Here is a 24571-nt window from a genome sequence, read left to right as displayed (position 1 = left end):
ATTGAAACGATGATTTACAATTGTCGTAAGAACTGCATTTTATAAATATTATTATTTTTAAAAATGTAATAAACCGCATATTTCTGTAAAACCATGGTTCAGAATTCGGTGCAAAGTTCATTGAGCTGGCTCTATTTTTGTTATCAAAATTCACAAAAAAAAAACAAAACTAGAGTGCAGCTGATTTTGTTTTTATTCAAAAAATTTAAAACTCCCTAATATATATGTTTTAATAATATATGGAAAGCGTTGAGTATAAAAAACTATTGCACATAAAGTATTTTTATAACTATTAAACTAATCAATTATAAAATAAATTAAATATCTATTTCTTCATACATTAACTATTCAGAAATCTAGTAATTATTGATGTATTTAATAATATTGTAATCTCGCATACTTTGACACCGTTGTTCATAATTCAAGAGTGTCTCTTCCAATTTGTTGAACTCAGCATTCAATAGTTTATTGTTCTGCTTTATCTGCGCCATAAATGTATCCACAGCTGACAAAGGCACTGCAACTAAAAAACAACAAGTATAATTATACTATTTATTTAATCTAATGCAGATCAGTATTGTTTACCTTTTGGCTTCACTTTTCGCTCAGCAGGTTGCTGTTGCGGGCTAGATACCATTTTACTACCATTTTCAACAAACTGTGCTATTACATTGCGAAACTTCTCCGGTATTAAAAATAGGCGATCTACGTTCCCCTTTTTATAGCAAAGATATGCGGACTTCATCTGAAACCATTTTCGACGCACTTGCGTCGGTGACTTGTTGGGAAATCCATGTTTTTTCATTTTGCTAGCAATCTGAGTGAAGGTATGATGCGTCGTTGTACTTGGTGCGGATCCTTGTTCCAATTTTACCTCCCTAATTAGATTTAGCATGCATTCTATTTCGGCAGTGAGCCAAAAATTTCGTTTCAATTTTGTAGATTTCATCTTCCACAACAAATGTTTTTTTACTATTGTAAACAGTGTGACTACAGATCGAATTAGGAAAAATATTTGTTTTATTTTACATATTGAGATATTTTCAAAATGGTCACACCTTCGGTTATGCCAGTATATGCGACTTCGATTTTAAATCGATATTTTTTAGCGGTAACTTTCAAATATTAAAACATCTCTGTAAAACTTATGATATCGCCTTGCCTTTAGTGTTATTTTTAATCCAACCAGTTTTTAAGTTGAGCGTACTGAAACAATATGTTTAAAACTAAATGTTATGTATTTTTGTACAATTCTTTAATGAAAACAAGTCTGCAATTTCTGTTTTTAAGAAAAAAGTAATATATTTATGATACATTTTAAACGTTAAAAATTTTTGATGAAGCAGACGATGAATCAGATTGGTCAAAATCAATTTTTGCATATGAGTTTCGATTATCAAAGGAAACTGCTACTGGCGGAGATTCGCACGATGCGTTGTTTTTAAGACATTTTGAGGTGATTTGTCCGCTGCTCTGAGGAAGATCTAAACTTGCGTAATACAATGCATGCTGCTCGCAGGGTCCTGCTGACGTTGTTGATTCATTCTCATCTTTATTTAAAAGAGGCTCCGCCTTGGATTCCTTTAAATCTGTCGCCGCTATCAATTTATTGTTTAACGAAGGTGAATTTGGGGGGTGCGCAATTGGCTTCAGAACCTTTTCATCTGCACTATTGACACCCTCGAGTAGAAACTGTCGACCACATTGTGGCTTATATATTGGCCTTTGATTTTTCTTTTTTGAAATTAGGGAACTATCACTTTTGATCTGTAGTATTTGGTACCCAACATCTTTACTGTCACTCGCCTCTTGTGGTTTATTCATGTTTTTTGAATAGTCCTCGTTACTTATTGAATGTATCAACTTCCTTCCGACTGTGGCAGCAAAATTTGATATTGTATTCTCACATTTGTTTTCCAATTTGGTATTTTCATCGAGCTGTTGTTGCTGTTGCGGCTGCTGCTGATGTGGATGCTGGGGACTCTTTAACTTTTCATTAGTCGGCGACAAATGTGCAGGTTTTGATAATTCTGTACTAGTATCTGGTGGCCTATTCTCTATCTTTCTATCCATCATAAATGATCGAATGTTGTTTTTGAGAGGACTTGTTGAACCTTGAGTGGGACTTTTTTCATTCGAATTCAAAGTGTCCATTGGCTTGCTCGACGGCACTGGCATGGCGGACGAGTTTTGCAGCCTCAACCTTAATATCTGATCCTCAAGACAATAGTTGTTAGGTTTGGAATTTGAGGGTGTTATGCCAACCGGCTTCATTTCCAAATATCCATTATCAGTAGGAGTCTCCGCACACTTTGTTGGGGTTGGATAGGGTAAGGTAGGATATGCTGGCTCTTCTTGCCTTTGCAATTCCATTTGTTTGATATTTCCAGAGGACATTGAATAAGGATTAGGAGGAATATTTGTTGTTTGAGTTAGATTTGCTATTTGGAAATTTTTTGTCGAGGACTTTTGCGGTTGCGACAACAATGTGTTGGAGGAAGGTGTGCTGACTGGATTGGAGAAATCGATTTCCATTAAATCACTCATTCGATCCGTGTTAATATATTGTTTTGGATTCAATAGAGGAGCGCTTGTTGACTTAATTTCCCTTGGTGTGTTGAATCCAACATCGTTGTATGCCTGCATATCGACAGATACATTAAAATGACTGCCCTTATGTCCCTTTTTGCCTTTGGAAAAGAGAACACCTCGCTGAATATCGCAACGAGGTATTTTTGACTTTGATCCAACCGAATAAGCTCGAACTCGAGTTGAGCTGTTATCTACTTCATTCAGGTTGCCTAAAACCTTGTTTAACTTCGTATGCTCCACTTTATTGCCAATCGAATACGCACGCATTGGACGTTCATACCTAAAAAATTAGAATTTAGTTTAAGGCCATTCATTGAATAATTTCCAGGACTATCAAGAAACTTACTGGTTGTCCACTTCCGCGTCTTTTGCCAGCTTCTCGGGAGAGTGCTCGGGAAAAGCGAAATTCAAGTCTTCGTCGGCAACACCAATCATGGCGTTTGATCCTATGCAATGGTTCACATGATTGGCATTGATGTTTTCATACGTCGTTTTGATTGGGGTCATAGAAATATAGTTTTCAAAGTTTTCTATGAATGACAAAAAGAATGTGAATTAAAAGCATTTTCCTCAATATTACCTTGACATTGGACACTACCATTGATTCGTGACATTTTGCTATTGTCGACAACAACCAAGTCGTCGTCTAGATTTTCCTCTGGTATGATGCCCTTTGAACTCCTTGAACTGCAATAAAATATTGACGAGAATTTAATATATATTTATTTATAAAGCACTAGCGAACTTACTTTATTCGATACGGGTCAAACATGTCTTTATCGTCAGCTTCATCAATGCTAACTGAGGATTCTTCACTTTCCGAGCATTTCATTGGTGTAGTCATTGGAGGGCTATCACTGTGTCTTTGTGCTGCATGTGGCCGGGAACCCGATATTGTGTTGCATCGATGGCCGTGCTTTAATGCGCTATAGGTTTGATTGCTGCATTCGCTCAGCGTCCGATTTCGCGTTGGCAAGCTGTCACACCTTTCTCGTCCATAGCCTAAAAAGCAAATTGCGAAAATGTTATTCGATTTGTGGGGTCTTCAAACTAAAGTAGAATTTTTAAAATTTGCTAAATTTGGTGGTGCACTGCCTGCATTCATCTATCACTCATGACTGAGACTCAAACCCATCTACAAATCAACGTGGACTTATATCTTTTCCTTAAGATTCTTTTCAATTATCTACGTCCTATTTACCCACTCTATTTCAAATGATCTATACATACTACAGATACCATCTCAAATATGGTATTATTTTCCTATTAATGTTAGTATTCAAAAGGACGCAGTGCAGCATTAATTTATATGGATTACAATGCAATATATGAATGTTTCTCCCTCTACGTTCGTCTTCCATGACATTTCAATTAAATGAAAAAACAAAATACGGTTTGTATACATGTATATAGCACATCTATTACTTAGAAAGTACAACTTAGATCAACAAAGGAATGCTTGTATTTGACTTACTGTTATACTGTGGCGAAAAACTGTTTCTAATTTCAATAGGATTTTGTCGTTTATGCAAAACATTAATGGGCTTGGACGCCTCTGTTGCTGATGATGAACGTTTCCTCATTGGTTCGTTGGATAAATCCGTTTTTCCTTTGTAAACGTTTAGCAAGTTCATGTTAGACTCGGTTTTGGCTGACATTGCTCTGCAAAAGAAATTCAATTAATTACTTGTACTTGGAAATATTAATTATTTCATCACAAAAACATACTCAAGTCAACTAAAGAATTGAAGTTCTCATTTGACAAGTTCTTTTACTTACTGTAATATAGTATCGTGCATTTTCTTTGCAATTGTAGCATCTTCTGTCTCCATCCACAGTTCTCCAGAACCCAATGCACTTTGACGTCCCAATTCCATAAAGAAAATGCACTGAGGCGAAGCGTGACCACAACTGCAAGCGAGATAAAAAAAAATGTGGTTAACTATACATTTCTTGAATATTGTAGTGTTTAGACTTGCCGTCTTATTGTGGTCAAAAGGATTTCGGCATTATCGAGACGATCCTCGCCATTAGGTAACTTTTCCGATCCCATGCACTTGAAGGTAAGCGACGTTGCTCTCAGGCAACAATGATAGCTCCCTGTGATCCTAGCACTCTCCGACATTCCTTTCCTTTGCACCACGACTTGCCAGACATACTCTAAAAGAGAAATAAATGCTTTTATTATGACCCAATTCATTAAAGAGAGTTACTCACCATATGGTATGAAGGCTTGATCGGATCGAAAGGCGTGATCTCGTTGTATGGATAAGAGGTTATCTAACCACTTCTTTAAATCATTCTCCGAATTTAAGACAATCCCAAAGCCGCCTTCTCTCGACGACAGACCCAAGACAAATTGATGTTTTGTATCAGTGCGTCGATTAATGTTAAAGCAGCTCTTTAAATAAATAACTCGTTTGGGTTCGGCACATTGAATAAACTTCTTTTCCGTATCATAGTATTCCAATCGTGCTGCATTATTTGTGGTATCTTTATACAAAACGAAAAACTTCTTTTTCATAGTTTTCAGTTTCTTTTGGTAACCACTTAGAACTAATCCGTTGTCCGACATGGAAGCCATCATGAATGATCCACTATCCTATGTTAACTGAAAATAGCAACGAAAATTGTGATGCATATTAATAACAATTGTATACATATGTATATGTACATATGTAGACCTATCCGAACTAGCAACGATAAGAGTTGGGAGGCTGAAACTTGTACGTAGATTAAATCACATTAATTAAAATCTAACTGATAAAATGTTAAACTGGGTATCAGCTCTGAATTAGGATTTGATGAAAATCTATTGTAATTGTAATTGTAACTTTATCTATTCACAGCCAGTACTTTGATGATTAATTAGCGAATGTCGTTGTCTAATGCGCATTATGTATTTGTTATATGTATGTAAACACACACCAACCATATGAATAAAGATTTCGTGGGAAATGTGTGACGGAAATATTTCCGGGTATTTCCAAGGGGAGTTTTGTTTTCATACATTCGAGTTACACATGTATGTATGTATGTGTAAGTGCAAATGTATATACAGTTATGTATTATCTATTTATTCGCATAGTTCCAAAGGTAAACTCAACATTAATTGCAATCTGTTATCGATAATTTTAACACACTACTATCACAAATTGCGTATAAATAAACATAATAAATACGCATCAATTGAATTGCAATTGAAGACAGCACATTTTCTATTTGCTATATTTTTCTATGCTTCAAACAGCAAAATACAAAATACACATGTTCGCGCTAATTAATTAATGTACAACGCACAACCACACACAAACAACAATGACAAACATTGAGGAAAAAACACACAGCGAGCAAATTTTGGTGAATGTCGTGTAAAATATGCTCACGAAGGACTTACTACGTTGTTACTATAATCACTATATAGACAATGTGTGCATACATACATACACATTATAAACACACATACAAAACACAAACACGCATGTACATATGTATGCATTCCGTTACATACATGTGCACATATAAAATATGTATAAGCATATGTACACACTACACATACGGCCGAGAATATTTCTTCGATATTGTACTTATTCCTTGCTCACGCGTTCAAATGTTCGTGCTTGTGTTATGTAAAGACAGTTATGTTTTGTATTTCGCTATAAATAAATACAAGTATACATACTCTGTATTCAATTGGCATATATATATTTATGCATGTATTTATTAATTTATAATCTAATGATTTTTTTTAAATTTAGTGGTGACACTAGAATGAAATCGAACTTTTCATAGAACGCCCAATAACGAGTAAGAGTTGCAATTCTCTATATCGATAAATTGCTCAACATTGTCCTTATGAACTGCACCGCATTTATTTCGATTTTTTTCGGACTTTCCACGTTCTGATTCACGCCTTTCTTGAAGTTAATTTCAAATAAAAAATTAAATTCTTAAAATTTCAAAATTATTAAAAAAATCGAATTATATTGCCAATTTTGAGCATGAGTCATCAATTTAATTAATATTCTTAAATACTGTTTTAATTTAAAATTAGTACATTTTTAATATTGTTATTTAAATGTAAATTAGAAAAACGTATTTTGTATTGAATTACGTATCTGATTAATTGAAAACATAAATAAATGAATTGACTATTTTTATTTGTATGTGGCTTAGTTAATGCTAATGAAAAGTAATTAATCTATTTTAATATGTAATATTATTTGGAAAAATTATTATTATTTTTTCTTTATATAAATGCTATAAATGCTAGAACATATATTAAAAATTTTAAAATTTATTATAATTCTAATCACAAAATCGATATCACTCGCAGTTTAGTTTATCGATGTGCAGGTGGTGTGATCAGCTCGTAAATTGTACACTCATCAATGTCGGACATTCACTTGATGTGCAAAAAGAGAACGACTAGTTCGCGATATTATCGCAGTCGAAGAACCAGTGAATTGAATTATTTTCAGTGAGCTGAATGTGGATTGTAAAACAATGAAAAAGTGACAAATAGTGTTTACATTTGTTTTCTAATTTGTTTTAAAGTTATAATTTTCAAATATAACAAAGAATCAAAAAGTGTGTGTCAGATTGCTTGCAAGTGAAAACAAATACAAATAACACAAATAATTATGTATAATGTACCACATAAGTATCGTCAAGTTTGTCGATTGTGCCTCACATTGGTTAATGAGTGCGATATCCCAGATCTACAAATTTATAATCCAAGTAGTTGTACAAGTGAGACGTCGACAACAGGCCTACAAGAGCCTGAAAATGAAACAGTTGGCACTAGCCAATTGAATGCCACTAATCCGTGCAATATTAATGCGGCCAACAAATGTGTCTGCAATAATGCTCTGGACCCAAATAATACATGTTGCTGTGATGGTGATGATAACGAGTTATCAGCAGCAGAAGCAGCAGAAAAAAGCAGCAGCAGCAGCAATACCAATAATTCTCTACATATAAAAAACAATTACAACACACCGAGTGTGCCTTCTTCTTCTTCATCATCGTCGTCTGCTGCTAACCCGCCATGCACAACAACAACAATTGACAACAACAATATTAACTACGCTCGTCGCATGCTGCAAACTCCGTCGTCAACTTCTCCACCAACAACATCAGCATTAAAATTTCCAACAACAACAGCAGCAACACAACATCCTCAACAAGAAGTGAGAAATAGTGAAACAACAAATAATCCAATTGGCGACCAGGAGAAGGAGCAACACTTCAAAGTTAAGCAGCAACAGCAGCAGCATGTTGGACTATTTCATGATATCGGCGAAAATACGTCAAGCAACGAAAATTACAATCAAGAGCATAAAGATGATTCATCACCGCACATTACAATTCAGATATTCAACTGTCTCTCTATTAAGGTAAGGCAAAGTTGTTTTTAATTCAACTCAACACACAAACCCACACACACACGCACACACATGGTACGTATGCGGGGCATGTGTATGGATATATCGATGTGTATATGTATTGCATGCTTGCGTGCATTTGTATATGTGTGCTCACGATGTTTGTATGCACATTCATACATACATGTGCTTGTGTTGGTGATGGTGATTTGGTGATTGTGTGTGATTACGCTACCATCACTTTAAAAAATAAAAGAAATGTCTGCTCTGCTTTGCTCCACTCTGCGATTACTTTTCCATGCAACTTTACGACTTTTTCGCTGAATGCATTAATTATCTAAATGTAAAATAATCCACGCAAAATTTAACAAACATATATTTGTACTTTTAATAATTTATTATCAAAGCCATTCTCTTGTCACACGAATATTTTGTATACACACACATAAATATGTATGTATGTGCATACATATGTACATATATTTATTTATTTATTCATTTGCTTCTTTAATGCTAGAATTACGTTCATACACCTTACTTTTACAACACTCATTATCTTTCGTTGAACTGATAAGTGTGAGCGAGACAAAATGTTTTATTATTTGTTGCTATTGACAACATATCTTTTTTTTTTATTAACCTAAGGTTTTATCAGTGATACAAAATTTATAAGAATAAGATAAAGGAAAAGGAATTTTTGTTTTTTCGGCATGCCGAAGCCTAAATACCCTTGCTGAGTTCACTGCAAATAAAGTCACCCCTCCAATTGGACACATTGGATAGCATGTGTTGAGTATTTGCACTGTGGTGAATTTCATTTGATAGCGCAACAAAGTGAAGTACTTGATTTTCACCCTGCGCTTGTGTTATGTTTGGGCTTTAAATTAATAACTAAAAATTAAAAAATTTAAAATAAATAATTATATTTTAAAGCACATATTTTTATTACTTATGATCTAAATGACATATATTTTTATTTTGTTATGTTTATTAAATAAAGCTATTTTTAAAGCAAAATTAAAAGCTTGCAAGGTATTAAATAATTACCTATCTAATTTTATGTCTTACCTATTAAAAACATTATTTTGAAGCGGTCGATAAATTGGTTTTATATACCTTGCCAAACTTTTGACCCCTTCTATATATTTTAAAATAGTTTCTGGAACGATCGATGATTATGTATTTACCAAACTCTTTGTTTTCCCCAACTATTTCAGCCATTGCCCAACGATGGATTTCCTTCAATCGTGTGCCTTGAGTGCCGCATTAAACTCGAATCATTTTGGAAGTTCCGCAACATGGCGCTTAATTCGCATATGGCCTTAAGAGAATTCCTGGCCATATCGGACTCTGAGCATCTTGTAAGTAAAATCTTTATTAGAAAGAATTTAATGCGAAACTGTATTTGTTCAAATAAAAACAACATATTTTATATTTTGCTTAGGACACAAATGAACTGGAAATGAAACTTGATGAAATTTTAAAATCCACATCGGAGGCAATAGCGGCAACGGCGCTGACTGAACTGAGCAAATCGTCAAAGACAAGATATAGCCAACGGCAGCCGAAACTTGATGGCGTTAGCCTTGTAAATGCAAAGGAAATCATCGAGCGCCAAATTGAAAGCAACATCAGAGATATGCAACAAGCCCCATTATTGTATTCAAACCTATTTGAGAGTCCATCGCTATCATCACAAACAACATCATCGTCGAGCAATGCTATTATTGAGCATCGTGAGCCGATATTGAATCCCGATACCAATAAGATAATGACACCGCGAACAGCAATTAAAACGGAGAAATATTTTGAATTAGATAATGGGACGGCGATACAATCAAAAGATGCAAAAGAAGTTGAGCAATATAAGAACTTGCAACAGCAACTAGAGACTGCCGCAGTGCTTATGGATATAAGTAAAAAAATTGTCATTTCACCACCATGCTCGAATCCCCAATCTCCTTGTCTCTCTGCACTCTCTGCGGAAACAAGTATTAAAAGTTCTGTGATAAAATCAAAACGTCCATCAATCGATAACGAGATGCTGCACGACACTGTTGAAATCGATTTGTCCGTGAAAAAGAAAAAGAATGATTATGAATTTGCTGCAACCTCAACATCAACATCAACGTCACGTAACTTTGGCCAGCAACCGCCACCGCCACCACCACCACCAATACTTGATGTCCATGTGAATGCTCCTCTAAGGGGCTCTTGCGATGGCGATCTTAAGAACTATAGTATTACGATCAACGATGATGGCGGCTCATCCATATACCAATTGAACACAAAAACACCACAACAACAACAAACTAAACTAAATACCGAAAGTATTGCGACTTGTCTATCGGACTCTGAGGACAGCTCTGATTCGAATAAACTAGAAATGGATATTGCATCGGCAATGAATGATCGCAAGACGCCCGAGAGCGTCAATTCGGATCATGCAACCGATGCGGCGACGACACAACTGTGGCAAGCATTGGCACGTTCCGCTGGTAAGATAATTTTAAATTTAAATCAAAGCAATTGTGTGAAATAGTAACAGATTATAAAGTACTTTATGATTGTGTTGATAAATGATGTATGATAATTAACAATGTTTTCTCTTTTTTTCAGCCAAAAACAAAGACGAAAGTCGGGCTACGCAACTAATACGCAGCATGATGACTAACACTTTTGTATTTCCTGCGCCGTCGGCCATCGCATTGACAAAAGTACCTGAAGAACCACTACCACTTTTAAAGGTAATTAAGACTCATTAACACCTACTCAATTGATACGAAAACACAACTATTTTTGTTGTTTTTTTGTGGTATATAGGATATGTCTGAATCTCAATCGAGTGTTGTCAAAATATGTAGGCGTAAGCAAAGTTTTCCAACCAAAACCGATTGCATTGAGTCTCCAGATATTAAGGTAACAGATACATACGTTCGCTCAGAAGGTGTATCAAACACATTGACAGAGGGAATCAAAGACAAAAAGGCATGTATTTGATTGATTAATGTAATTAACTAATTCCAATGATTCCAATTCCCTCACAATTTCAGAGCATCAAATGCAACAGTAGCAGTAACAGCGGCAGCAGCAGCAGTAGCAGCAATGCTTTATCGACAACGTCGCAAAAGGATATGTCGTGCTCGAATTGTGGTACCCTGACAACAACCATTTGGAGACGCAGTGTGCGAGGCGAGATGGTTTGCAACGCTTGCGGATTGTACTTTAAGCTGCATGGCGTAAATCGACCGCATTCAATGAGACGTGACACCATTCATACTCGGCGTAGGCGGCCCAAAGAGTGCGAGAAATCCAAGAAAAGTGAGCTAACAATTTGAATTTCCAATTCCATCTACTTACTAATTGTACAATCTTTAAATAATCTCTAGGAAATCGACAATTACCCTGCAACTCGGCGGCAGACTTTGAAACGCATAACATGAATAGTTTCATAGATCACAAAAAACTGGATTTGTCGATAAGTCAGGAAACACTCAGTATTTCAGATCAAGTATTTAACGTGAGTATAATTACTTGATTATTTACTATTCCACTTAGGTATATGGATTTTGCTGGCACATATTGCAAAAAAAAATAATAGAGATGTGGCAGTGGAATCCAACTGTCATTGTTAAGATTTTAAATTATGTTTTCAGCATGACAACTGAATGAAAATCATTATTTATTTGAACATCATCATAATTTTCTAGAAATACAAAACGGATTTATCTGAAACAGGAGGTGGAGCAGCAGCAACACTGAAAGATGTTATTTTGAAACGGAAAAAATCACAATCTTTGCCTGAGTTTAATGATACCTGCGAAGGCGAGGAACTATCTGTACCTCTTAACCTTGTTTCCAGTGAAAATAATGCAAAGTTAACATACAACGCCAAATAAAACAATTCAAGTAATTCAAGCCTTCAAGCGCACACAATTTTATTTATGAACTCAAACAAAAACAAATACAAAAATACAAATCAAATGCAGAAGATAACAAGAAGAGAAAACAATAATATAAAATCGAAAAAAGTAATTGCAATATGTGTTTAACATATATATGAATATATACAGATTTATGTATATGTTTACACATATATAGAATTATATATACATACATATAATGCACGTAGAGTGTCACACACGATATATACTTACATATGTATATACATACATATATACTCATACTCATATTAATTTGTATTCTTAGAAACTAATACCAAAATACTAAAACAAGAAAAAACTCGGTTCAAAGTTTTAATTTTATGGTGTGAAATAAATTAACTTAAGCACGGACAGAATTACTTAATGCTTTTTATAAATAAAATACAATTTTAAGCAATTAAAGAGATATTGATATTTATTGAAATACATGCTTCAGTATTTTTAACATTTAATGACACCACTTAAGTAGCTTGGCATTATAAAACGACACCATCGACAAAAACAATATTATCACAAAACCAAATGCACTCATTCAACCACAAGCATTATTACACAAAATTCAAAAGTTTTTAACAATTGAAACTGATCAAACATCAATACACTAAATTATGGGATACTCCAAACTAAAACTTCCTTTTCGACATCTTTCTTTCCCACTCGGACATATCTATAATCAACATAATCGCAATATAAAAAAGGAATGCAATTTTTTGACATTAATAGATATTTTCCTAACTATGTAATACATTAAAAATTGACCAAGTTTTGGGTATCCCTTAATTCGATTTTACTAATTAGGTATTTCGGTTTACTAATCAAATCAGTCTCTAACTTATATAGTCTAGGAACTTGTGCATTGATTTTTATAGAAATGAATTTACCCAAAACCAATTGATTTATACATATAAAATTAGTATTGAATTCATTTCTATAAAAATCAATATGTATTAAAAACAAAAACAAAATTTTCAAAATGATTAAAAAATGCTCGACAATAAGTGATAAAAAGTTTATAGTTTATATTGTCGTTGCCAGATTTAGCCTGTAAAACAAGTATTTATAACCATTGTAGGCTTTGAAGCTAATATGTATATTTTTTTTAAATCAACTGCTTCAAAAGAATATTTTTTGTAAACAAAAATGAAAAAATTATTGTCAGTTTTTGTAGTTCGAAACTCATTTAATTTTAATTCTGCAAACTTGTAAAATTTGGTTGTCAAAAACAAAACAACAAAAAAAAAAGATAATATAAATATATCACAAGAAAAATGTGCTATTAAGCTAATCGAATTTGTAATTTCAATTACGTTTTGAATTAAATTCCTGTCTTTCAAATTTGTATAAAAAATCTTAAGTATTGTGTTGCTTAATTCATGAAAAGCATTTTGCAAAATTATTGTTTAGTATACTATTTAAATTATATAATACAGTATGTTTGGCAAAAATATATATTTTGATCCAAACAATGTTTAAAACACAAGCAAAAAACAAAACAAAAAACAACAAAATGAACATTTTATTGTTTAATCAGCAGATTTATATAGCTAGAAAACATTTGTAAAATCTCTTGCCTGTAAATGAAAATAATGTGATAATAAAATAATCTCCACAATTTTTAAATAGTTAAACTATGCAATTTAAAGCAATATTCATAATACCATGCTAAAGTTTCAAGCAAAATATTGAACAAATATTTATATTTCTAATAAGAGATTCTTAATATCAAAAGCAAATGCAGTTTTCGATCTTATTAATGTAATTATAAATAAAATCATTAAGCTAAGACAAAGTTACACATTTATTTTTTCGAATTTAATAATCTCAAAAATCTTCTAACGGTTATAATAAATTTATTAATTGAATTAAATATGGGCTTTGACTGACAATTGGTTGTGCTTGGCATTTGCTCAGCGGCGCTGTCTTTGAATAGTGGAATCGTTGGCAAAGAGATAATGACTCATTCTGAGTATGATTCCAAGAACAAGAATCACCGGAAACTTAAGCTGATGGCTGATTACTATTTCGTCTTTGAAAGGTGGAATATGTAAATAGTTAATAATTATGCTAACAAAAAAGCTGCACAAAATGTTTTAACTCATATTAATAAATAGAATATTTTATCCAAGTTCTTTTCTAGTTTTACTATTTGAAAATAAATTCGATATTTAAAATCGGAGTAATCGATAATACCCGTTGCACCTAAATAGTGTTAACAATGTATCGATAGTATCGATAAGGTGAGTTGGCCAGCTCTATTGATGTGAAATGAACAGCTCATCAGAATAATGTATGTTTATTTTTATCTGGTGAATAAAAATTGTTTGCTTTAATTTGGAAAGAAAACTAAGTAATACTCTGCAGAATAAGCCATATAATAAAACACTCAACATGACAGAGGTAAAGTGATTGTTTGCAGTATACTTTCTGTATTAATTGTACTTATTTGGAAATTCTTTTGTCTACACAGAGACAAGTTTCGCCTGCATTAAAGAAAATCTTGGAGCAAGATGTGAAGCTGACGGATCGCTTTGTTGCCTACCTGCTGCAGTTCTCATCCTTCAAGTCACTGAAGATACACTGCAAAATGCTGGAGGTCTCATGCGATGGCATCGCTTGGCTTGCAACATGGGTCGCCTTCATCTGGTTGCTCAACTCCAGCGATCTGCATCAGATGCAAGTGAATATGCTGATAGGATTGTTGCTGGACATCGTCGTGGTGGCACTTCTCAAAGCATTTGTGCGCAGACGGCGTCCAATGCCGGCCACAGACATGCTGACAATTGGACCCGATAAATTCAGCTTTCCATCGGGTCATGCATCACGAGCTTTCTATATCCTCGTCTTCTTCACCCATCTGTATTCCCTGCCCATCATTTTCTGGATGCCATTGACCGCTTGGGCTGTCAGCGTTGTGCTCTCCAGACTGATATTGAAACGCCATTATATTTTGGATGTTTGCGCTGGAGCATTGATTGGAGTTGTGGAAGCCTTGTTCCTTGGTCTGATTTGGCTTAGCGCTGATTCAGCTGCTTGGTTCGTTGGTTTCCTATCTGAAGACAAAGTGTTCAGTGAACCCAATTAAATACTATGTAGGAAACTCATCATTTTTGCTTATTACTTTGTATATAATCGCAATGCCAAAGCAGCAGTTGGTAAAGTTAATTTGTTGAATTTGTTACCTTTTTGAAAGGTCTGGGAAAAATATGAAATAAAGCCTCGAAAGACATAGTTTTTTTTATTGCTCGTTGTTCTTTCAATTATAACTACACTAAGATTGTCGTACGATCCAAAGCACAATTGTAATATTACTGTAAAACCTTGATTAGTAATACTTTATTAATAAATAACACATTGATGATTCGACAAACACGCATAATTAATAAATCTTCGACGATCTACGCTATAAAACTCCGATGTCAGACCTCTGTACCAAATCGTCTTCTTATGCAAACATTGCTAAACGGTTTTAAATTTAATCGTTGTAAGAACTCCAAAACTTTGATCATAAATCAGCTGGAATTCGCTTCACCACATACAAAGGTAATACCTATGTATTAGGTATGTATAAATATGCATTACGGGTGTCGATTGCTCATTTATAAATTATTTGTAAAACAATCCTCAGATTATCGTCAGATCTGTCGATATCGATATATTTACATTCCTCAACCAACGTCCAATCATCGAATTCGAAAATATTTCAAATCGTAAGAGAGAAGATGTTCATGTTGAGATGGGAAAGAAAATTGGAAATTGGTTTAAAAAAAATTCAAAATGAGGAAAGTGTAAAGAGCGAAAAGTACCAGTTAATTGAAAAATATGATACGATAGATTGAAATTCAGAAAAAATAGTAGAGTTGAAGAGAAACTGAAATTGTTTAAAATCTAATTTATTATTGTTTGTAAACTATAAATGTAAAGTAAGTACCTTGTATTTATATATTTACAATAAAATTACGTTTATAATTATTTAATAATCTTATACATGTGCAAAAACCATTATAAAAACTAGCGCATTTAAACTAAGCCCGACAAACGAGTTGGCTCCTTGAACCGCGGCCGGGTGGTCTCCTTAAAAATATAAATTTAATAATAAATTAATATTTTTAAAAGCTTTAATTTAAGAAGAATATATACCATTTAAAATGTGGACATTAACCGATTTGGCATTTGCATTCGATGGCATGCAGGAATATCTGCCAGAGTCGGATATTTGGGCGCGTTGTATTAACAGATATGATGTGGTTATATCACCCTTCTCGGTAATAACTGATACTCCACCTCGAGGTGAATCGTAGTTTATCTCCTGCAAAAGATATTCACATTTATATTGTAGTATATAGGAGTAGTATATAGTATTTGTACTCGCCTGATTATTGTGGGTCCAATGCACCATTAGCGGTGGATCCGGAAGATGCTTCACAATACAAGTGAGGTTAACTGTGGAGCCCAAATCAATGTACAGCTCGGGACCTCCCGGAATACTTGTGATGGGCTCTGCAAGTAGATTTGTAAGATTAGTTTCGTATTTATATAACACATTAAAGGTAACGCCTTTAGACATTCTAATAATTCCACTAAATTAGTTCGTAGCTTAAATGTATATAGAAAATTGCAAAATGCACATACCAACAACTGAAAATATCATTGTATAGCCAACGGGAGGTGTCGTTGAAACTTGACACTCGTAAACTCCCGAATCTCTTAATTGGGGAAATTTGATCTGCAAAAAATAAATACAAATTTGAATCAATTGATAATAATAAATTAGTTGACATAACTTCTTAAAGAATAAAGCAGCCAGCGCTAGTAAATTTAGGCTATGAAATGATTTATATTCGAAGCCTTATAATGAATAAATAAATAACTTCTTAAATAAATTAAGCATTAGAAGACATATATGTGGGATTGATATATGATGTAAGCTGAAAATCGGTTACCATTAGTTATATGAAATAAGTTCGATTATTAAAGTTAAAGAAATAATTGCTTAATGAATGTAAGTTTTGGACTTTTATTTTAGTGGGATGAATATAAACTAGAAATTGTTTAATATTATATTAAGAATTAATAAACTTATTTTTATATTTTTTATTTCTTGATAAATGGATGCGTTAGACAATATTATATTTATGAAATAATTTCAGTGAAGGTGAAATAGTTTCTTAATATAATTTTGCTTTAGGTTTAAAGGTTTAGAATACATAAATAAATGATGGTTTTAAAAGTCGAAGCTTCAAACAATTTTGTCATAATACTTTAAAAACTAAAAAACTAAAAGTTATTATAGTTACTAATGTAGTGGATTCATTTTAGTATTTACCTGCAAAGACCAATCGCCAGTTTGCTTATTGTAGATTGAAGTGAATCTTTGGTCCGATGTGTACGTGCTCTCAGCCACAGTCAAAAGATGAAGGTCCCTGTGCCGTATCCAGGATACCTACAAATGTTAATTAGCACGTGAATGTGAATGTTAATGATGTTTGCTGTATGTATACACAGATACAACTTGAAAGGCAGTCAGCCTGACAGCAAGCCAGCCAGCATGTAATACGAACCGTTTTATTGCCCAGATTCCTGACACGACAGTTGAGATGCCCCGTTTTACCCACCAATGATGTCACATTCTTGGTGGCTGATGTATCGAAGTAGGGCCCCCTGTCGAGAGGCTTGATGAACTTTACAATTTGGTCGTCGTTCATATTGAAGCCATTATTGACATCGTCGCCCATCATAAACATCTCTGTAATGTTTATTTTCGGATCGAAATAACTCCGCTGACAAAGCGTGGCTCGAAAAAACACTGCAAAACATAATCGAAATATGAATTTTATGTACTCATATGTTATCACTTTCTCTCCTCGAGGTACAAAACAAATCACATTAACTAGCGGCAGTTAGCCCAGATAATATCTCACACTTCAGTGTGTCGTAATATCCTTTTGCACAACTTACAAAAATAAAGTAAAATCCGACATATTCGTGACCCATTCATCATGTGATTTGTGGTCTCCAAATTGTTTTTTAATCACACATCAAAAACACTTCAATTAGTTTAGTCGCTGTAGCTATGTAATTTTTCAGCAAAAATGCTTATCCTTTTGCCTTTTGCCCCGATCCCTTTCCCGCCGCGGTTCCCTTCACTTCTCGAGGCACACTTCATTAATATTCGCCATGCGCATTGGGGGCAAAAATTCAAAAAGATGAGCAAGTGTTTACACAACAACTTTTCCAGTAATTATTTGAAAAAATACCAAAAGTATTCCCATCTGTATGTACACACAAGCGTGTCCTGCAAGCACTCGCATTCGACGAGGATGCTCTAGTCGCGAATGCCCCTACAGTGTGTAGGGTATTATTAGCCCAGATGCCCAGGGCAAACACATCTTATATGCAAGCACATTTAAATAGATTTCGGCGCACGCAAAGCCGTTATACTACCGCCAGGTGGCGCCACTTTCTTTCTATCTTCTACCTTGTTTGAAAACTATCTTGAGCAACGAATTTTATTCAAAACTGTTAAGTAAAGTTACGTTTACGCTTTGTGTGATTTAAGACTTCGAATCTTTGCAATTGACATTTTTAAATATATTGAATTTTTGAGAAAGGTTTGAATTTTCACGTTCAATATTGAATCTTACATTATAATGCCAACATTTTCTTATTTCATAGAATGTTTTATGAAATTAAATTAAAGCTTAAACCTATAATGTTTTTTATGAATTACATATAACGTATTTTGAGGATATTGAGAAAATTCAATTTACATTTTTGTATTTCTTTATAAACACATTATACTTTTGTTCTTTAGGAAGTTTTTTCATGTAACAAGGTTTTCAGAAATTGTTTTTAAAATATCTATTTGAAGTTTCGAAAGCAATTTCGAACTTTTATTGTATTTCTTTGAATCATATCTAATGCTAGATTTGTTCTATATTATTAATTAAATATAACTTGAGAAGATCTATCAGTTAAGAAACAATAATGTTATTTCAGATAAATTACTTAAAAATTGTGATGAAGAAATGACGTAGTAAGAAACAAGGTTCAGCAGAAAGAAAGAAACAAAAGCCTATGCATGCAAATACTACATAATATAGACAGAAATATTATCCAATGCTAGGTGCTAGGCAATATTGAAAAAGAAATGCAAATTTACGCAATACTATATAGAAGAAAATGGAAAATATAGTAAGAAAATGTCCCCCAAACAGGCAAGAGCACCAAACAGCACCAAATAGGGGTAACAAAAATGTCAAGTGCGCAGTGAGCATGCTCCGTGTGGTGGGCTGGAGATGGAGGAGAATGGAATTCCAACCCTTGAGAGTAGATTTTTCGCATGTGAAGAAATCGATTTAAGGAATATTTCGGAAGTTCTTTAGTTAAATGTGTTTCACAAAAATAATGTAAAATATCCATAAATCCACTTGTGAAACTTGCAAAAAAATGTGTGTAATCTGCAAAGCTATAAACTAAATCTTAGAAATAAATGCAATTAACGAAATTTGTATATTCAATTGGACAACTACTAGTAAAACAACATAGGAAATAACGAAAGAAAAATTCAATCAATTGAGTTGATACTAAATCACGAATTTAGGTACGTGATTTATAACAAAAATTCCATAGGATCGCAATGCGAATTAAATAAGTAACGAAAAGTAGTAAAACAATTAAAAAAGAAAAGAGAAGGAACAAGAAAAAAGTAAATATAAATAATATGTATACAAAAGTGAAGTCTGGATGTGGATGGATGTGTGTCTTAACTAATCAATAACTTGGAATACATTAAATACGAAAAAGAAAAACGGAGAGAGAAATTCAATTGCAGAGTTTAATATAAATAATACAATATACAATTGTACTTATATAATTGCAGTCAACATGGGCACGGTGCTGAGTTTTAATCCAAGGGATAGACATCCCATCTATTCGTCACAGCCCAATTTTCCATACAATCAATCCGCTGACTTGCAGGCGGAGAAACTCAACGAGACTGCGGGCTCCATCGATTCGCATTTGAATAACTTCTCGTATGAGCAGCTGAACAATGCCAAGAACCGCGAGAATAAATCGGGCAAATCCGGATTGTCGTCGCACCAAATATCGCGACATGGCTCCGGACACAATCAGAACAGCTGTGGGGCAAGCATGCAATATAATTCAATGCACACGCAAATCAATTCGCACAACAACTTCAACAATCTGACAGTGTCGTCGAAGGACACGATCAACAATGATTTGGACTCACATAACGAGAACTCGATTGTCATCTCGGAGAAGAGTTCGATTGAGAAGAGCTTGAAGAAGCATTCGCTGTTCATAAATGCGCTCTCATGGAAGAAGCTATCGACTTCGCATAACAAAAAGAAGGTCGACAACAAGAACAAATGCGCCAATATGCCGTCGGCCTGCTTTAAGGCTCAACTCCTGGAGGCATCGTACTCCACATCGGGGGCGGTGAATGCGACAGCCACAGCTGATAAGAATAAGAATATCCAGCTGCATTGCAATCACATCGAGGAGCATCAGCATCAGCAACAGCATCACTGCAATCAAAATCAGGTCATCAGGGATTTGCCATTCTTCCCCACGGCCGCCAAAACACAGAAGCCATCCACGGCCAAGGAGCTGGGACGTGTCAACAATACCAACTCGATAACCAATCACAACAAACTGATCCAGAAGCAGCCTTTAACGTTGACACTGCCCCAGCAGTTGCAGGCTTCGTCGATACAGATCAAGAACACTAATCAAAATCACATTCCACGCAAAACTGTTATACAGGTAATTCGGTATAGTCTGGGAACAGTCTTCGAACTGGGAACAGTTCCTATTCTAATTGTGAACAGTTGCTAATGTTACATATTCATTTTCAACTCTTCTCCTACAATAAATAGGCTTCTACTTCGGAACTACTCAAATGCCTGGGCATGTTCTTGCACTATCGTTGCCATCGGTTAAACAACTTCGATCCTGGCGACGCCGTCATGTGGCTCAGGGCTGTCGATCGTAGCCTCCTCTTGCAGGGCTGGCAGGTAAATAAAATCTTAATTCCCTAACAATCACTTGCTCAAATATTTAAGACAGTTATCATAATTCACTTTTAAAGCCTTAAATTTAAGAATGTGTTGGCGAGCTATTTTATGATATGTAGATACTGCAGTAAAATTGTCACCAAAGTTCTTAAGTTTAATATATTACATTAAAAAAAATTATAAATATAATTTATTTTAAATATTTCGAATACAATGAAGTGAATTTCAAATAATTTTCAATGGACTTTTTGTACTGTAAATACTAATTTCAAATTTATAAATAATATAATTTTGCTGCATTGAAAAGTATTTAAAATATTTCAAAAGTATTTAAAGTTCCCCTTAGCGAATAAAATATCCCGATTCTTATTAGACTCTCAATACAGCAGCTTCAACACTGAAAGTTTTATTTAGACACCGAAAACAGTTTAAAGCGTACTTTTTCTTTACTTACAGGATGTGGCATTTATCAATCCAGCAAATGTTGTATTCGTCTACATGTTAGTTCGCGAACTGGTCAACGGAGAGGAAACAAAGGAATCTGATCTTCAGGCATCTGTGCTCACTTGTTTGTATTTGTCGTATTCATACATGGGAAACGAAATAAGTTATCCTCTTAAGCCATTTTTGGTCGAGGACTCCAAAGAGAACTTTTGGGACAGGTAAGTGAAAAAGTGTAATATTAGCATAGCATTAAAATTTGATCGCACTTTTCTTCGTTTGCTTTTAAAGATGCCTGGTGATCGTGAACAGATTAAGCAATAAGATGCTTAAGATCAATGCAGAGCCAGCATTCTTTACTGAAGTATTCACTGAATTAAAATCATGCGGTCAATTTCAAACCAACTCGAATCGAAGATCATCTTGCGGAGGCGCCTGACGGAAAGATAACCGACAGGTTGTGGTCCGACTTTCATTGTCTACACATCAGCAGACTTTTCCAGATAAAATAAAACCAACAAAATAGTGCTAAACAATGAAAAAGAAACAAAATACAAAACAAAACAAAACCAAAACCAAACATAAACACTTCGTAAATCATTAGAAAATTTCTTTATGTCACCATCACACTTGTTCAAAATAAAAATGTAAAGATATTAAAAGACATTGTGCAAATTCGGATAAAAAACAAAACTAAAACTAAACTAACAATTATGAAGTGTAACGGCGTTGTGTTCTCTATTTAAATGGAATGCAATAATGTTCAATAAACTGAATAAAATCTTAATCTTAATGGTTTTCCATTGCTCCATTTCTAGCGAACATTTTTAGGAATAAAATGCAAACAAAATTTCAGAATTATGATTTTCAATCACTAGATTTTATTATAGTACATTTTATGATCACACTGCTTTTATGATTGTTACTCGATTTTATTATATAGCTTACGATCGCACTGCATTAACTGTTTCACATATCCCCAAACCAAAAATAAGAAAACATGTGCACAGCTTACCACGGAAATAATTAAGGGCCAAATGTCTGGATATCTAGCAGAAGGTTTTATAGCTAAAGACCCAATTAAAATTGACAGCATCAGAATCTCCGATATTGCAACGGTCGTATTTAAAAGTTTGTTTTCGAGCATCTGTTCCTTGTTGGGCTTGAAGTAATTGCATTTAAAAACTAAATGGAAGAGGACAGTTGATGCCACACTTGGAATTAACAGATGATCACGCTTTAGAAGCGGAATCATGCTAAATACTGAGACTTCTAGCAACCATAGCATCTCTTTTGGCCACCATTGAAATAAACAAACTGCTGGCAGAGCAACCAGTAAAATTGACTTCTCGTGAACCTGCAGATTACATTCGATAATTATAGTTGGCATTTAAATATATAGTAAACGTATTTTCTTACTTGGAATGAGAATAGGAAAAAGGCTGCTGAAGTATTGAATAGAGTTAACAAAAACATCGGTTTGCTGCGTCGCCAGAAGAGAATTATATTTGTTGGTAGTACAGTTAAAAGAGTGGTCCCCAAACAGATTAAAGCCATCTGATGATTTTGGAAATGTTTCCTGCAAAAGCCAACAAATTAATCTCATAATTACTAGCTAGTTAATGATTTGCTTGCCTTAGTTTAAAAATCACATTGATGCTGCACCAAACATTGGCCACTTTGTCCTCGAACACACCGCGTCCAAGTGGAAAAAGACGATGCAATACCTGGGAAGCTGTTTCTATGGAATGCAACCAAGGTAGCCATAGAATGGCAAAAACCGTCAATACAATTGAGGCAATGGCTGTCAGCTCAATTGCAAAGGATTTAAAGCTGAAAATGAAGGGAGAGTTTTAGTGAATTATTAGTTTTTATGAGTAACAATACTCAATGGTAAAATTTGATTATAATATGATAAAAACAATAATAAATTAATTAAAGAAATCTATCAATCAAATTTAAGTTTTATAAAGAACCACAAATTATTCGTTTGTATATGTTTAATGTACAATAATTATAAAATGTTTAAGAATTTCGTTTAGTGTAGAAATATCTATCAATCAAGTATCTATCTGGTTATATTTCTTCGTAATTTGTAGATCATCTTAACGTTTATAAAGAACTATAAATTATGAAAGTAAACAATGGATTCATCATAGAATAATTACAATTGTTCATAAAAATTTTAAGTAATGCGTAGAGTCGAAAATCAAGATTATTAATTTCATTTGATTTTGTACACAACTTTAGCCGTAGGATCATTTGTCAATGCTAAAGTTTAACAACTGAATATATATTCATTTGAGCAACTGTTGAGCTTTTTACAACCAATTTACCACTCTCAACTATTGTTATTTGAACCTGCTTACAACAAATAATACAAATAAATGAATGCAATTTTAAATATTATACCTTTTGTGCGACAAGGTGGTGCCAAGAAGATATGAAAAGAATGGAAGCGCATGGTACAATTCCATTTGTTTATAGTTTAGGGCCAATGTGAACGTAAAAGCGGCTAAATAGTTTTTATTGCCGAGAATCGCAGCAATTGACACAGCTGCCAATCCGAGCGATATGTTGTTGTATTGAAAGTGTCCATTATCGATGAGCATTTGCCCCGGATATAGAGCGAGCAGTAGAAATAACAACTCCTTGATGTTGCTCTGAAAGGTTCGATCGATGGCAACACTTAAAATCCAAATTGCCGGCAAATAAATCAAAAGATCGGCAGCCAAAACCGTGAGACGCATAAAACTCTTGTGCTCCTTGCTTTCGATGCCGCGACTCGCGTGCAAGGACACAAAGCTGGCATTCTGCGTTTTGGCGGCAAGACCCACCAGATAGCTATGATATGCTGTAAGAGGTGGATAATCTAAACCCCAATATTGCAGGTCGTTGTGTGTGCCATTTGTATACCACGATTTGGCGTCTAAATTGACAGTCACTTCTTGCCAATGCCGTTGTGCCTCATAGTCGCCGAACATCGGCGGCTTGTTGTATCCAGAATATGCGTTAAGTGATATAATTGATCTCAGCGATAAGGCGAGAAACGCCGTGGCTGCCAACTCAGACAGCATTTTTACAATTGTTTGACGTTATCATTGCATTCCACTTTGCGATGGCACCGGCACTGCACTGGTGTATATCGATGTCGTACAGAACAAATATA

At 34.2% G+C, this 24571-nt stretch overlaps 7 protein-coding genes across 12 annotated transcripts; 3 read left to right on the top strand and 4 right to left on the bottom strand.

Annotated features, from left to right (window-relative positions):
* Positions 1-175: 175 nt before the first annotated feature.
* On the bottom strand, positions 176-996 carry LOC133840806 (uncharacterized). The gene is made up of 2 exons (XM_062272889.1): positions 586-996; positions 176-523 (listed from the first exon to the last, which is right to left on the bottom strand). The coding sequence occupies exons 1-2, from the start codon at positions 947-949 to the stop codon at positions 357-359; spliced, it is 531 nt and encodes a 176-aa protein (XP_062128873.1). The 5' UTR covers positions 950-996; the 3' UTR covers positions 176-356.
* A 280-nt stretch (positions 997-1276) lies between these two features.
* Positions 1277-6407, bottom strand: LOC133840793 (insulin receptor substrate 1). 3 transcript variants are annotated; one of them, XM_062272877.1, is made up of 9 exons: positions 6275-6407; positions 4810-5203; positions 4572-4752; positions 4372-4503; positions 4067-4254; positions 3342-3594; positions 3173-3279; positions 2939-3038; positions 1277-2872 (listed from the first exon to the last, which is right to left on the bottom strand). In XM_062272877.1, exons 2-9 carry the CDS (start codon positions 5177-5179, stop codon positions 1318-1320), a joined length of 2886 nt encoding a protein of 961 aa, XP_062128861.1. In that variant the 5' UTR covers positions 5180-5203; positions 6275-6407; the 3' UTR covers positions 1277-1317. The 3 variants fall into 3 exon arrangements, with proteins under 3 accessions (XP_062128861.1, XP_062128842.1, XP_062128852.1); XM_062272858.1 differs by having other exon boundaries at positions 2939-3122; positions 3191-3279; XM_062272868.1 differs by lacking the exon at positions 6275-6407 and adding an exon at positions 5990-6005 and having other exon boundaries at positions 2939-3122; positions 3191-3279.
* A 661-nt stretch (positions 6408-7068) lies between these two features.
* LOC133850913 (serine-rich adhesin for platelets) lies at positions 7069-13431 on the top strand. 2 transcript variants are annotated; one of them, XM_062287168.1, is made up of 8 exons: positions 7070-7991; positions 9197-9340; positions 9424-10477; positions 10599-10726; positions 10803-10967; positions 11033-11300; positions 11369-11499; positions 11690-13431. In XM_062287168.1, exons 1-8 carry the CDS (start codon positions 7236-7238, stop codon positions 11876-11878), a joined length of 2835 nt encoding a protein of 944 aa, XP_062143152.1. In that variant the 5' UTR covers positions 7070-7235; the 3' UTR covers positions 11879-13431. The 2 variants fall into 2 exon arrangements, with proteins under 2 accessions (XP_062143153.1, XP_062143152.1); XM_062287169.1 differs by lacking the exon at positions 10803-10967 and having other exon boundaries at positions 7069-7991.
* Positions 13432-14160: 729 nt separating this feature from the next.
* Positions 14161-15161, top strand: LOC133850917 (polyisoprenoid diphosphate/phosphate phosphohydrolase PLPP6). Its single transcript, XM_062287172.1, has 2 exons — positions 14161-14320; positions 14391-15161. Exons 1-2 carry the CDS (start codon positions 14312-14314, stop codon positions 15003-15005), a joined length of 624 nt encoding a protein of 207 aa, XP_062143156.1. The 5' UTR covers positions 14161-14311; the 3' UTR covers positions 15006-15161.
* Positions 15162-15797: 636 nt separating this feature from the next.
* On the bottom strand, positions 15798-18052 carry LOC133842040 (uncharacterized). The gene is made up of 6 exons (XM_062274940.1): positions 17879-18052; positions 17482-17726; positions 17247-17363; positions 16553-16646; positions 16061-16420; positions 15798-15994 (listed from the first exon to the last, which is right to left on the bottom strand). Exons 1-6 carry the CDS (start codon positions 17919-17921, stop codon positions 15903-15905), a joined length of 951 nt encoding a protein of 316 aa, XP_062130924.1. The 5' UTR covers positions 17922-18052; the 3' UTR covers positions 15798-15902.
* A 1205-nt stretch (positions 18053-19257) lies between these two features.
* LOC133835254 (cyclin-dependent kinase 5 activator 1) lies at positions 19258-22189 on the top strand. Of its 3 annotated transcripts, none has more exons than XM_062265234.1 (5): positions 19258-19523; positions 19803-20710; positions 20824-20961; positions 21418-21623; positions 21694-22189. In XM_062265234.1, exons 2-5 carry the CDS (start codon positions 19808-19810, stop codon positions 21839-21841), a joined length of 1395 nt encoding a protein of 464 aa, XP_062121218.1. In that variant the 5' UTR covers positions 19258-19523; positions 19803-19807; the 3' UTR covers positions 21842-22189. The 3 variants fall into 3 exon arrangements, with proteins under 3 accessions (XP_062121218.1, XP_062121219.1, XP_062121220.1); XM_062265235.1 differs by having other exon boundaries at positions 19258-19628; XM_062265236.1 differs by having other exon boundaries at positions 19259-19371.
* Positions 22190-22252: 63 nt separating this feature from the next.
* Positions 22253-24546, bottom strand: LOC133835252 (probable dolichyl pyrophosphate Man9GlcNAc2 alpha-1,3-glucosyltransferase). The gene is made up of 4 exons (XM_062265231.1): positions 23815-24546; positions 23038-23235; positions 22822-22981; positions 22253-22759 (listed from the first exon to the last, which is right to left on the bottom strand). Exons 1-4 carry the CDS (start codon positions 24477-24479, stop codon positions 22325-22327), a joined length of 1458 nt encoding a protein of 485 aa, XP_062121215.1. The 5' UTR covers positions 24480-24546; the 3' UTR covers positions 22253-22324.
* Between the last annotated feature and the right edge of the window lie 25 nt (positions 24547-24571).

The sequence above is a fragment of the Drosophila sulfurigaster genome, chromosome 2L (assembly GCF_023558435.1).
Source record: "Drosophila sulfurigaster albostrigata strain 15112-1811.04 chromosome 2L, ASM2355843v2, whole genome shotgun sequence".
Lineage (NCBI taxonomy): Eukaryota > Metazoa > Arthropoda > Insecta > Diptera > Drosophilidae > Drosophila > Drosophila sulfurigaster.
Note: the sequence above shows the minus strand (reverse complement) of the source record. Positions and strands in the feature narration are given on the sequence as shown.

What these genes read in the sequence shown, in the direction of transcription:
- LOC133840806 (XM_062272889.1), bottom strand. Translation starts at nt 949, where the DNA reads ATGAAATCTACAAAATTGAAACGAAATTTTTGGCTCACTGCCGAAATA. An exon ending in GCGAAAAGTGAAGCCAAAAG is followed by an intron (nt 524 to 585) that starts GTAAACAATACT and finishes GTTGTTTTTTAG; the next exon opens with TTGCAGTGCCTTTGTCAGCT.
- LOC133840793 (XM_062272858.1), bottom strand. Translation starts at nt 5,179, where the DNA reads ATGATGGCTTCCATGTCGGACAACGGATTAGTTCTAAGTGGTTACCAA. An exon ending in TTTTTCGCCACAGTATAACA is followed by an intron (nt 3,595 to 4,066) that starts GTAAGTCAAATA and finishes TTTGCTTTTTAG; the next exon opens with GCTATGGACGAGAAAGGTGT. An exon ending in GACGCGGAAGTGGACAACCA is followed by an intron (nt 2,873 to 2,938) that starts GTAAGTTTCTTG and finishes CTAATTTTTTAG; the next exon opens with GTATGAACGTCCAATGCGTG.
- LOC133835252 (XM_062265231.1), bottom strand. Translation starts at nt 24,479, where the DNA reads ATGCTGTCTGAGTTGGCAGCCACGGCGTTTCTCGCCTTATCGCTGAGA. An exon ending in ACCACCTTGTCGCACAAAAG is followed by an intron (nt 23,236 to 23,814) that starts GTATAATATTTA and finishes CTTCATTTTCAG; the next exon opens with CTTTAAATCCTTTGCAATTG. An exon ending in AATGTGATTTTTAAACTAAG is followed by an intron (nt 22,982 to 23,037) that starts GCAAGCAAATCA and finishes TGGCTTTTGCAG; the next exon opens with GAAACATTTCCAAAATCATC.
- LOC133835254 (XM_062265234.1), top strand. Translation starts at nt 19,808, where the DNA reads ATGGGCACGGTGCTGAGTTTTAATCCAAGGGATAGACATCCCATCTAT. An exon ending in CACGCAAAACTGTTATACAG is followed by an intron (nt 20,711 to 20,823) that starts GTAATTCGGTAT and finishes TACAATAAATAG; the next exon opens with GCTTCTACTTCGGAACTACT. An exon ending in AAAGAGAACTTTTGGGACAG is followed by an intron (nt 21,624 to 21,693) that starts GTAAGTGAAAAA and finishes TTGCTTTTAAAG; the next exon opens with ATGCCTGGTGATCGTGAACA.
- LOC133850913 (XM_062287168.1), top strand. Translation starts at nt 7,236, where the DNA reads ATGTATAATGTACCACATAAGTATCGTCAAGTTTGTCGATTGTGCCTC. An exon ending in TATCGGACTCTGAGCATCTT is followed by an intron (nt 9,341 to 9,423) that starts GTAAGTAAAATC and finishes TATTTTGCTTAG; the next exon opens with GACACAAATGAACTGGAAAT. An exon ending in GTGCGAGAAATCCAAGAAAA is followed by an intron (nt 11,301 to 11,368) that starts GTGAGCTAACAA and finishes AATAATCTCTAG; the next exon opens with GAAATCGACAATTACCCTGC.
- LOC133842040 (XM_062274940.1), bottom strand. Translation starts at nt 17,921, where the DNA reads ATGATGAATGGGTCACGAATATGTCGGATTTTACTTTATTTTT. An exon ending in TCGGATTTTACTTTATTTTT is followed by an intron (nt 17,727 to 17,878) that starts GTAAGTTGTGCA and finishes TATGTTTTGCAG; the next exon opens with TGTTTTTTCGAGCCACGCTT. An exon ending in CTGGCGATTGGTCTTTGCAG is followed by an intron (nt 16,647 to 17,246) that starts GTAAATACTAAA and finishes TATTTTTTGCAG; the next exon opens with ATCAAATTTCCCCAATTAAG.